At 36.9% G+C, this 13,310-nt stretch overlaps 2 protein-coding genes and 1 pseudogene across 3 annotated transcripts; all 3 read left to right on the forward strand.

The window, feature by feature from the left end:
• Positions 1–26: 26 nt before the first annotated feature.
• On the forward strand, positions 27–5,947 carry LOC126611726 (G-type lectin S-receptor-like serine/threonine-protein kinase At2g19130; annotated as a pseudogene).
• Positions 5,679–7,633, forward strand: LOC126610118 (G-type lectin S-receptor-like serine/threonine-protein kinase At4g03230). 2 transcript variants are annotated; one of them, XM_050278096.1, is made up of 4 exons: positions 5,679–5,988; positions 6,071–6,713; positions 6,805–6,955; positions 7,045–7,633. In XM_050278096.1, exons 2-4 carry the CDS (start codon positions 6,625–6,627, stop codon positions 7,351–7,353), a joined length of 549 nt encoding a protein of 182 aa, XP_050134053.1. In that variant the 5' UTR covers positions 5,679–5,988; positions 6,071–6,624; the 3' UTR covers positions 7,354–7,633. The 2 variants fall into 2 exon arrangements, with proteins under 2 accessions (XP_050134053.1, XP_050134054.1); XM_050278097.1 differs by having other exon boundaries at positions 6,164–6,713.
• Positions 7,634–9,818: 2,185 nt separating this feature from the next.
• On the forward strand, positions 9,819–13,009 carry LOC126609552 (external alternative NAD(P)H-ubiquinone oxidoreductase B3, mitochondrial-like). The gene is made up of 10 exons (XM_050277397.1): positions 9,819–10,004; positions 10,332–10,611; positions 10,722–10,931; positions 11,029–11,279; positions 11,372–11,591; positions 11,694–11,798; positions 11,937–12,200; positions 12,304–12,425; positions 12,536–12,655; positions 12,745–13,009. Exons 1-10 carry the CDS (start codon positions 9,916–9,918, stop codon positions 12,830–12,832), a joined length of 1,749 nt encoding a protein of 582 aa, XP_050133354.1. The 5' UTR covers positions 9,819–9,915; the 3' UTR covers positions 12,833–13,009.
• The last annotated feature ends 301 nt before the right edge of the window (positions 13,010–13,310 follow it).

The raw sequence follows: 13,310 nt of genomic DNA on the forward strand, positions 1-13,310 counted from the left end.
AGGAAGAACGAGTTTTGGGTTTCAAAATGGCCCTCTCGCAGGTTGTTTGTATCGGTATTGCAGTTTTGGAGCGGATGGACCGCTCGAACCGGGTCGTTGTTGCTGCTAATCTTTTTGTGACTCGGGTTGATGCTGCTAATCTTGTTGTGACTCGGGTAGATGCAGCTAATCTTGTATTGTTGACAGAATTAGATTTTTGTAGTGATTGAGTAGTTTGCAGGAGAATCAAGCTTTTGCAAATATATAACGTATTTCTAACATGCAATTTGTTCGTGATATTCAGACCAAATGCGAACATGCAAGACTCATTGAGTTTTAAGAAAACTTTAAAAAAAATCATATAACTCTTAAGGCATGTTGTAATAATCACAAGAAACCTTAGTCAATTCCAAGGACAACCCTCCTCAAAATTGCATCTCCAAATGTCCTAAGGCTCGTGGTCTCATCCTAGCCAACGGAATTTAGTTACTAACTTTTATAAAACAAAATATTATTAAGATCATAGATGGAAAACACCTGGAAAATAAACTTGAATTGTTGAATTCTTGAAAGTAGTGCCTTTTCTAAAATAATGTGTTCATCTCTCTAATGGCCAAATAAAGTTATTTATGCTACTACAAAATAAAATCCTATTTAGAAAAGGTCTTCTAAAATAATGCGTTCTCTAATGGTCAAATAAAATAAGATAATTAGGAAATAAAATGTTTCATATTTAAACTTAAATTCGGACTGCAGAGAAAATCCATCTTTTGACCAACCAAATCAACTCTGATTTGGTCCCAAAAGGTTTCTTTTTAAAGCTTGAGACGTCTCTAACAAATCATCAGAAGGAATCTTCCTCAAAATATGCCATCTTGAACTTCAAATACTCAAAGTGTCTAGAAATGTCAATTCGGGAAAGTTGTGCGCTAGGTCTTTTTTTTTTTTTTTTTTTTTTTCCGTTATAGTCAAACGGCTTGGTAGAAAAATCTGGAATTTTGATACAATCATCTTGAAATACTCATGAACATCTTCCAATTGAAATCACTCCAAAATTCATCCGTTTGACCACTTCCTGCATTAAAAATATAATTCAAAGTATCAAAATTCTTTCAAAATAATAACAAAAATAAACTAAGATTAAGGTAATATATAATATAATATTGACTCATCACTCATCTCAACCATTCAAACACTACCCTACGAGACAATGCCACTTGCTCACATTTGAGCCTAAGATCTCTAACAAACTTAATCACAACCCTTCAGCAGTGACACTAATTTACACACACTACTACAAAAGGGCCTTATTGTGTCGGTGGTTGGTGTGTGTTTTATATAATATAGTGACGGATAAGACATTTCTGACACCTACTTAACATGTCGGAATTACTATCGGTTATAAGCGATATAAATTGTATATGTCGCTTATAACCGACATAAACTGTTAATGTCACTTATAACCGACATAGATTTTAATATTTTTTTAAATAGTGGTGTTGCATAAAGAAAAGCGTGTCGCTTGTAACTGACATAAAGTTAGCGTCGGTTAAAAGAAGACTGGTGTCACTTCTACCCAACACTAATGAAAGTTTTTAAATATTTTCAAAGCATGTGTCGGTTGTAGCAGGCATGGATTTTAATTTTTTTTTAAATAGTTTGAAACACAATGTTGGTTGTAGGCGACATATTGGTAGCCTTTGTATACCCTCCCCATGTTTTCTTCTTCCTCTCTCGCATCTTTCTTATTTCTTCTTCCAATTTATAAACTATCCCCCGTGTTTTGTTCTTTCTCTCTTGCATCTTTCTTATTTGTTCTTCCAACTTCATTAATTCCTTATTCTTCATACTAAGTTTTTCTTGCTTCTACTATTTTTACTATTTTCTCTTATGTTTATTTTTATTTACAATTTAATTTTGTAGGGATTTTATTTGAGCTGGTTGAATACATAAAGAATTAATCAACAACGGATAATTTGAAATATTTAGGCGGGAATTTTCTTGCTTGTTTTGCATGAGGAATTGGATTGAGAAGAGTTTGTAGTTAGTGTCAGACTTAGTGTCGATTTTAACCGACGCCAAGTACATTTAATTCGACGCAAGTTTCATTATCCGTAAAGTGTGTCAGAAGATGGTGTCGGTTAGAACCGACACCAAATTTCATCTAAACTAACGCCACATGAATTTCAATAAAGTGTGTCCGGAAGTGGCTTCATTTTATTCGAAGTGCATATCAGTAAAGTGTGTTAGAAGTTGGTGTCGGTTTTAACCGACACCAAGCTTCATTTAATTCAACACCAGTGGCTTTTAATTTGACGTCAATGCAATCAATGTCGGTTTTAACCGACGCCAACTCAGTATCTATATTTAAATCCCTTTCTTCCCCATTTCATCTGTGCTTTCATTTCTTCCACAATTTCAGTCTTTCTCCTTCTCCTTTCTTCCCCCGTTTCAATTTTTCTATTTCTCCTTCTAGTAACTTTTGCTATGGATCAACATTTTGCAAATCAACTTTATGAGCAACTCCATTTCGAAGATGAAGAGTTCGAAGGTGGTTCATTTTTAAATTATTATGATTATTAATTTCAGTTTATGTTTTGTATTCTAACTAGTATTATGCTTAAATTGAAAATTGATTTTTGTTTCTTGGTTTTTAATTGTTTTTTCTATATTTATAAGTATGAACTCAACGGAGATGCGGATCCTCAATTCCTAATTGGAAAGAACAGCCTTGTTCATTTGATTCGTCTGGAAAATGTATTAGTGATAATTCTAGTGCTTTTTCAAAACATGTAGCGGTAGAGATTAGAGATCACATAAATCATCCGTTTATGATTTATTTTATTATACCTTGAAATTTGTCTAATAAATTCTCTTATTTTTTCAGGAGATAGCTATAAAGAAATAAGCATAATCGTCAGTTGAAAACAATGAACCACACAACCAGTTCAAGATCTTTTGCAAGAGTTCGGGAAGAATATATGTATAGGTTGTACATTTTTAAGAATTGTAGTTAATTGTAGTTATGGTGGATAATTGTTAGTGTTTGGTACTATTGTTATTGTTAATAGTTTTATTAATGTTTGCTTTGGCCTATATATGAAATATGGTGGGAATGATTTTTATATAATTTTTTTTAACATTAATAACTAAAAACTGAAGCCAATTTGTTTTTTATTATTAATATATTTGGTGTCGCTTATGGGCAACAACATAATAATTATTTTATTTATCGAGATGTTAGGTAATGTCGGTTAGGATTGACAATAGTTTGATATTTTAATGTTGCTTCTAAGCGATGTAAAGTACAATGTCACTTTTAACCGACGTTGTTGTTCTTTTTTATTTTATCTTACTTTGCTTCTTGATGGCGAATTAAGGGGGCTAACCGACGTCAATACCTTTTTCGTGACGCTAGCAATGGTGTCGGTTCCCCTATCCGACATTGCATGATTTGATGTCGGATTTATTCCAAAAATTCGACAATAATTGGGGTTTCTTGTCGGTTTTTACACCGCCAGTGATAGTCTTTTTTGTAGTAGTGACATCAGCATGAATAATTTAACTCTAATAAATCAGTTTAGAGAGCCTTAATTCCCAACATCATGATCGTATGTAGTCCCGTTGAAATATACGTGCACCATAATTCATAGCAAGCATAAGTGCTTAGTATGGTACATTAACTTGCAGTCGAAGCAATCTAACTCGAACACGTCCTAATCCTAACTCAAACCTCTATCTCTTCTCGGGTTTTGGGTAGGTGCTGCCTCAAGGGTTTCACATGGTTGAGCATTGATGAGTTTGAACAGAAGCTTTGACACGGGAAGAACAATGTTCAAGCCTTTTCCATACATTGCTTTTTCTACATAGGCTTGGTCCAATATGGCAGCTGCGTGCTGAACATGCGACTTCTGGGGTTGCAATGGTGAATCTGGGCTCATATGTAGTTGCTTCATGGGTTGCAATGATAAATCAGGGCTCACAAGTCGCATGCACTTCACATACGCAAGTGCAGTCAAGCAACGTGAGCATAAAAACAAGATTTTTTATGCGAAGGTTGAATGGTATAACTACATAGTTGACTTGAAATGATCACCACGAAAAGGGCATATAGGTTAAGTTCTAGTACCATGCATATGGTTATATCTTTTGCCTGTCTGCCGATTTTTTTTGGTGCAGCCATGGATACCAAACCAAACTCAAAAGTTTGTCTTGTCCGTGATTTTATTATGTGCATTTCTCGAGTCCCATGTTTCCCTAGCACTATCAGCGAAAACCAATCTCTCTCCGGCGATCAAACCATTTTTTCCGCAGGTGGGATTTCGAGCTAGGCTTCTTCAAACCAGGTCAGCTTCCAAACTACTATATAGGCATATGGTACTCAAAGCAAGTCATGAGAGGACTGTTGTTTGGGAAGCAAATAGGGAAATACCAGTCTCCGAAAGATTTTCGGCATTGAGGATCGTAGATGGTAATCTAGTTGTCTTTAACGAGTCCAAAACCCCAGTTTGGTAAACAAATTTAAACTCCACCACCAATTCTGGTTCTGTCCAAGCGGTTCTTTTGGATAGTGGAAACCTTGTCTTGAGAGCGGGGTCTAGTAATAATACTTCAGAGCCTTTATGGCAAAGCTTTGATCATCCCACTCACACATGGTTACCCGGAGGTAAACTTGGATTCAACAACATTACCAAACAAACCCAATTTCTCACTTCATGGAAGAATTCGGAGGATCCTTCATCGGGACTTTTCTCTGTTGGGATAAACCAAGATGGAAGCAATTCGTATAGCATATGGTGGAATAGGACTATACAGTATTGGACCAGCGGATCATGGGATGCAAGTTCGCGTACTTTCAGGTTGGATCCTGAGCTGAGGCTTAATTCCATCTATAATTTCAGATATGTAACAAATGAAAACATAAGTTACTTCACCTATTCTCCTTATGATCCTAAGTTAGTATATCGATGCTTGATGTCTGTCACGGGGCAGGTTCAGCTACTGTCATGGATGGAGAATACCAGGCAATGGAATTTGTTTTGGTCTCAACCAAGAAGACAATGTGAAGTTCATGCAACTTGTGGGCATTCGGGAGTTGCAATGATGCATCAGGGCCCCTCTGTACTTGCTTGATGGGTTTTGAGCGAAAGTCGCCACCGGACTGGTATTTGCAGGATTATTCTGATGGTGTTCAAGAAAAACGAGTTTGCAGTGTGGGACGTAAGACAGGTTCCTAGAAATGCATAACATGTTAATGCCTGAAAATAAACAGGCTTTGGAGGTTAGGAGTGTTGAGAAATGTGGATCAGTCTGCTTAAGTAACTGCTCTTGCACTGCTTATGCTTATGATAGCAGTACTGGATGTTCAATTTGGACCCAAGATATCTTGGGCGTGGAACAACTTGCGGAAGATGACAGTCACGGAAGAATGTTATACATCAGACTTGCAGCTTCTGAGCTTATGTATCTTAAAAGTAATATGCGAATGATTATTCGGGTTGTTTTGAGTGTCTATTACTTGGAGAGCCATCATTTTTATTGGTTAACCAAATCTTTTATTTTATTTTCAGGCGGTAAGGGTCGTGCTGATAAGCGTTCCCTTAAAATTGCACTGGTCTCAGCAGCAGCAGGATTGTTTGCTGTAAGATTTGGCTATTTCTTATGGAAGAAAACAATGGGAAAGAAAAGGTACTGCTTCCATTCTGCCTGTCTTTCTTTGCTTCTCATACGTGCACGCACACACACACAAATAGAAGTACACGCAGTAGCATGGATTCTAGCAGTCTTTCTTTGTTTCTCATATACATACGAATGATCCATGCTCTAACAATAAGACTGAAACAGGGAGCACAGGAGGAAGCATGGTGGGATTGAAATAAACTATGGAGCTGGAGGTGTAAAGAATGATACGGAACTACCACTTTTCGGTTTAAAGAGAATATTAGCTGCTACAGACAACTTCTCTTAAGCTAACAAACTCAGAGAGGGAGCTTTGTCGCTGTTTATAAGGTGACCCTTCCATTTAATTTGTAATGCTAAAGTACATTGATTGTTCTTGATAAAAATGATAATTTCTTTGTACTTGTCTTAGTAACCTTTTCCCCAATTAAGTAATATTGGTACGGTGGTGGTTCTCTTTGTGGCATTTCCCTTCCTCTACTGGGCACTTTGCTTGAAAATCAAGGCGTAGCGATAAAAAGGCTGTCAAAGAAGTCAGGGCAAGGACATCAGGAGTTTTTGAATGAGGTGGAGCTTATAGCCAAGCATCAGCATACCAATCTTGTTAGGCTCTTGGGTTGCTGTGTCGAAGAGGAGGAACTACTATTGATCTACAAGTACATGCCCAATCGGAGTTTGGACAAACTTTTGTTTGGTATATCCTCATCATTTCTAAAATTTATATCTTTTATATTGTTGATTTCAGGGATGTCGACTTTGATTAGGTTTGTCCATCGAAAAAACACTAGCTCATTTGCTTTCATGGTCTGTCCAATCAGATCCATGTGCAAAAACAGAATTAGTTGGGGAAAGCGTTTTCGAATTATAGAAGGGATCGCTCAAGGAGTACTTTACATCCACAGGTGCTCCAGAGTGAAAATCATTCACAGGGACCTATAAGCAAGTAATGTTCTGTTGGATGGCTTGATGAACCCCAAAATATCAAACTTTGGAATGGCTAAGATTTTCGAGATAAATCAGACTGAAGCACATATCAATAGGGTTGTTGGCACATAGTAAGTCGATATGGTACATGCTTTCAATCATCTAAACCTTACTCAACCACTACTTTAGTACTTTTGCTTTTTGTACCATTAATTGATGCAGCGGCTACATGTCACCAGAGTATACAAGATATAGCCATTTTTATGAGAAATTGGATGTATTTAGTTTTGGAGTTCTATTGTTGGAGATTGTAAGTGGAAAGAAGAATGTTGCTTTCTATCACTTTGAACATTCACCAACTCTTGCTGGATGGGTAAGTACTAAACAAACATTCCAACTTATAATCATTCTGTTTTTAAGCCTTGCACTTGCAAATGACCGTAAATTCAACATTTTAATTAGGCATGGGAGTTGTGGAAAGAAGGAAGAGGAATGGAGGTGATTGATGAATCAGTAAGGGAAACATGTCGGCCAGATGAAGCTTTGAGGTGCATCCACGTAGGGTTTTTGTGTGTTCAAGAAGCTCCAAGTGATCGACCAACAATTTCTTTGGTGATTCTTATGTTGCAGAGCACTGAAACTACATCTCTTCCACCTTCCAAAGAACCTGCCTTTTCAACATATAAGAATTCTAGTTTTGTTCCCTCTTCTCAAACACCTACAAGTTTTTCCCACAACGCAATCACCATAAGTTTGCCAGAAGGTCGATAGGAGTTGGAAGAGTAGTGACTGGCTAGAAGATGAGAAAATAGTGTATTAAATTAGAAAAAAAAAACTAAAAAAAAAAAAAAAACACCCTGACAACTATAAGTTTTATACAAACACTTCAAGGGCTCAATTGGAGAGATAAAAAAACCCCTCAAATGCGAGGCCGAGTCTCTTAGACACGTATATACAAAATGGATTTTTGGTCTTCTTTACGCATTTTAACACATTACAGGAACTCTTTGTGTGCTTTATGGTTTATTCCCATCCAAACTAAACTTAATAACACAAGATTTTTTTTTTTATTATTGTTCAACTACAGATGTGGACGTAACCATATCATGAGAAGACAAGTACACTAAACTAAAAGAAAAAACAGGAATTTTCTAACTTCTCCCAATTTTTAGAAAACAAGTACACTACTCCAAAAACTAACTAGTCTAGCTAGAACGAACAATATCACATTAGAATCTTCATAGTTCACAAAGACATGGTTAGTGTGACCTGAACACAGAATGGTACACTACGTGTCACTATATAAATAGTGAGATATGTGTGTTAAAAAATTAATAATTTAAAAATTAAATTTGCAACCACTGGTATAAAAACAAGTGATGCACCATCCGTATTCCGATCACAATAAAAAATTTCTCGTAATGGCAGCTATTGATCAATATTAAATATCAAGTATAACAAGATTTCAATGTGAAGGTTAAGTTGTAGACGTATAAATATATGAATTTACCCTTAAATAGTTGACTTTGAATCCATACAGTACAGTTTAAATTCTACCCTTTCTGCTATTTTTTTTTGGCAGCCATGGATACCAAACCAATCTCGTTGTTCAAGTTCTCCATTATTTTATTACGTGTATTTCTCAAGTCTCGTATCTCCGTTGCAGCTGACACCATCAGCGAAAACAATTCTCTGACCGGTGATCAAACCATTGTTTCTTCAGGTGGGATCTTCGAGCTAGGTTTCTTCAAACCAGGTCAGCTTTCAAACTACTATATAGGCATATGGTACTCCAAGCACGTAGTATCTAAGAGGACTATTGTTTGGGTGGCAAATAGGGATATACATGTCTCCGATATGACCATTTCTCTGAGAAATTAGATGTATTCAGCTTCAGAGTGTTTTGTTGGAGATTATAAGTGGAAAGAAGAATGTTGTTTTTTATCGCTTTCAAAATTCAGCAACTCTTGCTGGATGGGTAAGTACTAAAACATTATTCTAACTCATTCTCATTCTGTGTTTAACTCTTGCAAATTTATGAGTAATATATATATATATATATATATTGAATTTTAATTAGGCATGGGAGTTGTGGAAAGACGGAAAAGGAAAGGAGGTGATTGATGGATCAATAGGGGAAACATGCTGGCCTGATGGGGCTCAAAGGTGTATCCATGTGGGGTTTTTGTGCGTACAAGAAGAGCCAGATGATCGACTAACAATGTCTTCGGTAGTTCATAGCTGCAGAGCAATGAAGCTACACCTCCTCCACTTTCCAAAAAAACCTTCGTTTTCGACACATAAGAATCTTGGTACTGTTGGTTCTTCTCCTCGAACACCTACCAATTTTTCCCATAATTTAGTCACCATGAGTTTGCCAGAAGGTCGATAGGGGTTGCATGAGCAGTGACTGAAAAGAAAATAAGAAAATAGTATAGTAAATTAGAGAAAAACATCACGACAAACTATAAGTTTTATACAAACGCTTCAAGCATTCATTTTCGGGAGAGATTCAAGCCGTATTTGGAGACTTCAAAGCACATTTCTGGCACATGTCAAACTATATTTGAAGAGGTCAAAGCACATTCTGGCACATCTAAATTATTATCCTTATTAGCTAGGTTCACTATTGTGGCATAATGAGTGTTTGCATTTGTTTATGCGATTTGTTTACTGTCACAATGTCGAACTTACTGCAGTAATATCTTGTTCTCTCAATTCTTTTGAATGTGCGAAATGTCGAGCTTATTGTAGCAAATATGTAGTTTATATATTCTGTTGATTGAGAAAACGTTCATAGAATTAACTCAATTGTTTTTTGGTAAGTACAATATGAACACATTGTCACCGAATCATAGGATACAATTCCCTTCATACCATCGATGTTAAGAAAAAGATACAACATCACAGACTTATAGGATACAATTTGATTAGTATGAGGGACAAATCTCACGATATGAATAGTTACCCAACTGTCTGTGTTTTGCCGATCGACTGGCTCCTCACGTCCTACAAAAGTTATACATCATCAGAGAAAACCCTATTTGATTAGATGGTGAAAGCATTACAAATTAATTTACAACCTAGTCTTGGATTGTTGGAGAAGGTACACGTGTCCTAATATCCAGGTTTGACAAGTCAACCTCGGACCCAAAAAAATAGTGTTTGTCCGTCTAACCTTAGACCTCGGACCTTCACTCACATACCCGGCCATTAGAAACTGTCACACCCCAAGTTTTCGAATTCTTCTAAATCCAGAAATAATATATCCGCCATTGTAATTTTCTAACCTTTTCTTTCCCAGAAAGAATCAGAAACAATTTGAGTTTCAGAATGTGGGGACATTCTTTCTTTGAGACAGCCTCGAGGCTTTTCCATCAACGTTCCTCTCTATGCAAGATTCTTGTTGTTGTCACTGTGAGGTACTTGTTCAGTTATGAAACATACGTATGTTCTTTATTTTAAAAAACAATCGATTGTCAATATCGGTATATTTTTCAGAATAATAATATGTATTCATTTTTTAATAAAGAACAGACGTCATGCACATGAAATTTCTCTCTTTAACACACATGTTTATCGTGCCTGCATAATTTTTGTTTTTTTTTCTTTTGCAAGGATTTATGTATTTATTTATTTATATCTTTTTTGCCGATTATATATGGTGCACATAACATCTTTGGCATTTTATGTTAAATGAAACTCTGCATATCATGATTTCTTCTGACTTGCATTGCATATATTTGCAGTGGGGGAGGCCTAGCAACATTTCATGAGACCAAACCAGTCCATACTGTATATGCTGATTCGGCTCAGGAAGCCGAAACAAGCAGGAAAAAGAAGGTGGTAGTACTAGGAACCGGTTGGGCTGGAGTCAGTTTCTTGAAGAATTTGAGGAGTTCTTCTTATGATGTTGAAGTGGTGTCACCCAAAAATTATTTCATGTTCACGCCTTTGCTACCGAGTGTTACATGTGGCACGGTTGAAGCACGCAGCATTGTTGAACCAATTCGCAAGATTACTGAGAAGGTATGTGCCTAGACATGTAATGTGTATAAATTTTATGATCTGGATGATTGATTAATTGGATATGATGAGACAATTATGCTTAATTCTCTTTGGTTTCAATGATATGGCAGAAAGGTTTAGATGTTGAATTCAGGGAAGCAGAATGTTATCGAATCGATCCAAAGAATAAGAAAGTTCTCTGTCGATCAACCCAACACAGTAATTTGGGTTTGAAAGAAGCTGAGTTTAGCGTAGATTACGACTACCTGATCGTTGCAATGGGAGCCAAAACAAACACATTTAACACTCCTGGTGTTGAGCAATATGCTCATTTCTTGAAGGTAACTTAAACTTATTCTTCCTCCCATGTCCGAAAAGTATTTTACAAGATGAAGAAATAGTAAGTGTTAATGTTGGGTTTGAGCTTTTGATTTGCAGGGAATAGAAGACGCTGTGAGGATCCGACAGACTGTGATTGACTGTTTTGAAAGGGCAAGTCTTCCTAGTGCAAGCGAAGAAGAGAAGAAGAAACTTCTGAGTTTTGTATGTGTTGGTGGCGGTCCAGCTGGTGTAGAGTTTGCTGCAGAGCTTCATGACTTTGTAAAAGACGATTTAGCCAAATTATACCCTTCAGTTACAGGATACGTAAAAATTACTGTGATCGAAGCAAGTGATCATATTTTGAACATGTAAGGCATGCATACAGGTTTCTGTATTAGGGTTTTACATGTTTAAAGATGCTAATTTAATTTTTACACACTTGGTTAATTTGGTGTTGCAGGTTTGACAAGAGAATTACTGCATTTGCTGAAGGGAAGTTCTTCCGAGACGGAATTGATGTAAAAACAGGTTCACTGGTCGTAAAATTAACTGATAAGGAAGTCTCCGCTAAGGATAGAGACACAGGAAAAATTTCAAATATACCTTATGGGATGGTTCTCTGGGCAACTGGTATCGGGCCACGCCCTGAGATTATCGATTTTATGAAGCAGATTGGTCAGGTTTGATACGAACTTGTGCTTGTTTCCAATTGTAGTCGAGAGCTTAACTTTGGATTTGATGCTTCAATTAATCAAATGATGTAATTTGTCTGCACAAAACAGACTAATCGGCGTGTTTTGGCTACGGATGAATGGCTGAGGGTGGAAGGATGTGACGGCGTGTATGCTTTAGGTGATTGTGCAACAGTAAATCAACGCCGTGTCGTGGTATCTATTTAATGTTTTTCTGCTTATGCCATGCATTGCAGTATGGTTGAAAGTGTCGATGCATGTATTGTTGTATGGTAGAATTTGCCGATTCTATGTATGATATTTTGTTGTCATTGCATACCGATTTGTTGTCAGGATGATATTGTTTCAATATTCCGAAAGGCAGATAAGGACAACTCTGGTACATTAAGTCTAGAGGAATTTCACGAAGTCATGGAGGACCTCATGGTCAGGTATCCTCAACTGAGCCTTCATTTGAAGAGCAAGCATATGAGGAATATTGATGAGTTGCTGGAAAATAGTTGGAAAAACCCGAAAGATGAAATCGATATTGAAACGTTTAAAGCAGCTCTTTCCCAAGCAGATTCGCAGATGAAAAATCTTCCGGCAACTGCCCAGGTTAACTCATTATATTCACTTCTTTTTCCATCACATCTCCTTATCCTCTAACTCATATTCCATTTCTTTAACTATTTTTGTTTTCTAAATTCTAATAATTTAGGTAGCTGCTCAACAAGGTGCCTACCTTGCCGACTGTTTCAATCGTATGGAGGAATGTGAGAAGTACCCTGAAGGTCCCCTCAAGTTCAGGGATGTTGGACGCCACCGCTTTCAACCCTTCAGGTGAAATTCTATCACCAATCCATCATACAACCGACTTTAATGTCGTGCTTAGTTACAATGCTATGCTACTAGGCTCGTTGGCCTGAACTTTTTATATGATTTACTTGAAGGTACAAACACTTTGGGATGTTTGCCCCACTGGGAGGAGAACAAACTGCAGCTCATCTTCCAGGAGATTGGGTCTCAATTGGCCAGAGCACTCAGTGGCTCTGGTACTCAGTATATGCTAGGTAAATATCTGATACACATTTTCTTTCACTCAGCTTAAATCCGGCATTAGCATATCGGTTTCTGCTGAAAATTCTCGGAATTTTTGCAGCAAGCTAGTGAGTTGGCGCACAAGGGTGCTGGTGGTTTCGGACTGGGGAAGGCGATCTATTTTCGGAAGGGACACCAGTCGGATTTGAGACCAGATGGGAGCATATATATCATCACACTGGAACTGTGTTTCCACCATTTGTCTTGCAATATATTAGGCAGAGCATTGGTTCCATTTATTTCTTACTGTCAAACTTGTAACCGGATTGAAGTTATGATATTTGTACTGCATATATGCAAATAACTCATTTGTATTTTGTATGCAACTAGTAGTTGTTTGTATGAACCAAGCCAAGACTGGAAATCTACAGTCTAAAGGTTAAGGAGCTAAGCGCTCAAATGGTTAACAACTTTTATTGTTTGCACCCGAGGTTCTAGATTCAATTCTCTTCTACAATATTGGTTGTATTGAAAGAAAAACTTTATAAATGATAGCTAAAAACATCAACCATGTCAACGAAAGAGATCAAAGTTGAAATGAACAGAAGTCAACTTTTCTTAACCTGTCTCCTTTTTATAAAGATATAATGTCTTATTTAGAAGTTCTTCTGTTCAAAAACCGAACTA

This window comes from Malus sylvestris, chromosome 17, assembly GCF_916048215.2.
Source record: "Malus sylvestris chromosome 17, drMalSylv7.2, whole genome shotgun sequence".
NCBI lineage: Eukaryota > Viridiplantae > Streptophyta > Magnoliopsida > Rosales > Rosaceae > Malus > Malus sylvestris.

What these genes read in the sequence shown, in the direction of transcription:
- LOC126609552 (XM_050277397.1), top strand. Translation starts at nt 9,916, where the DNA reads ATGTGGGGACATTCTTTCTTTGAGACAGCCTCGAGGCTTTTCCATCAA. An exon ending in TAAATCAACGCCGTGTCGTG is followed by an intron (nt 11,799 to 11,936) that starts GTATCTATTTAA and finishes ATTTGTTGTCAG; the next exon opens with GATGATATTGTTTCAATATT. An exon ending in ATCTTCCGGCAACTGCCCAG is followed by an intron (nt 12,201 to 12,303) that starts GTTAACTCATTA and finishes CTAATAATTTAG; the next exon opens with GTAGCTGCTCAACAAGGTGC.
- LOC126610118 (XM_050278096.1), top strand. Translation starts at nt 6,625, where the DNA reads ATGAACCCCAAAATATCAAACTTTGGAATGGCTAAGATTTTCGAGATA. An exon ending in AATAGGGTTGTTGGCACATA is followed by an intron (nt 6,714 to 6,804) that starts GTAAGTCGATAT and finishes TAATTGATGCAG; the next exon opens with CGGCTACATGTCACCAGAGT. An exon ending in CACCAACTCTTGCTGGATGG is followed by an intron (nt 6,956 to 7,044) that starts GTAAGTACTAAA and finishes CATTTTAATTAG; the next exon opens with GCATGGGAGTTGTGGAAAGA.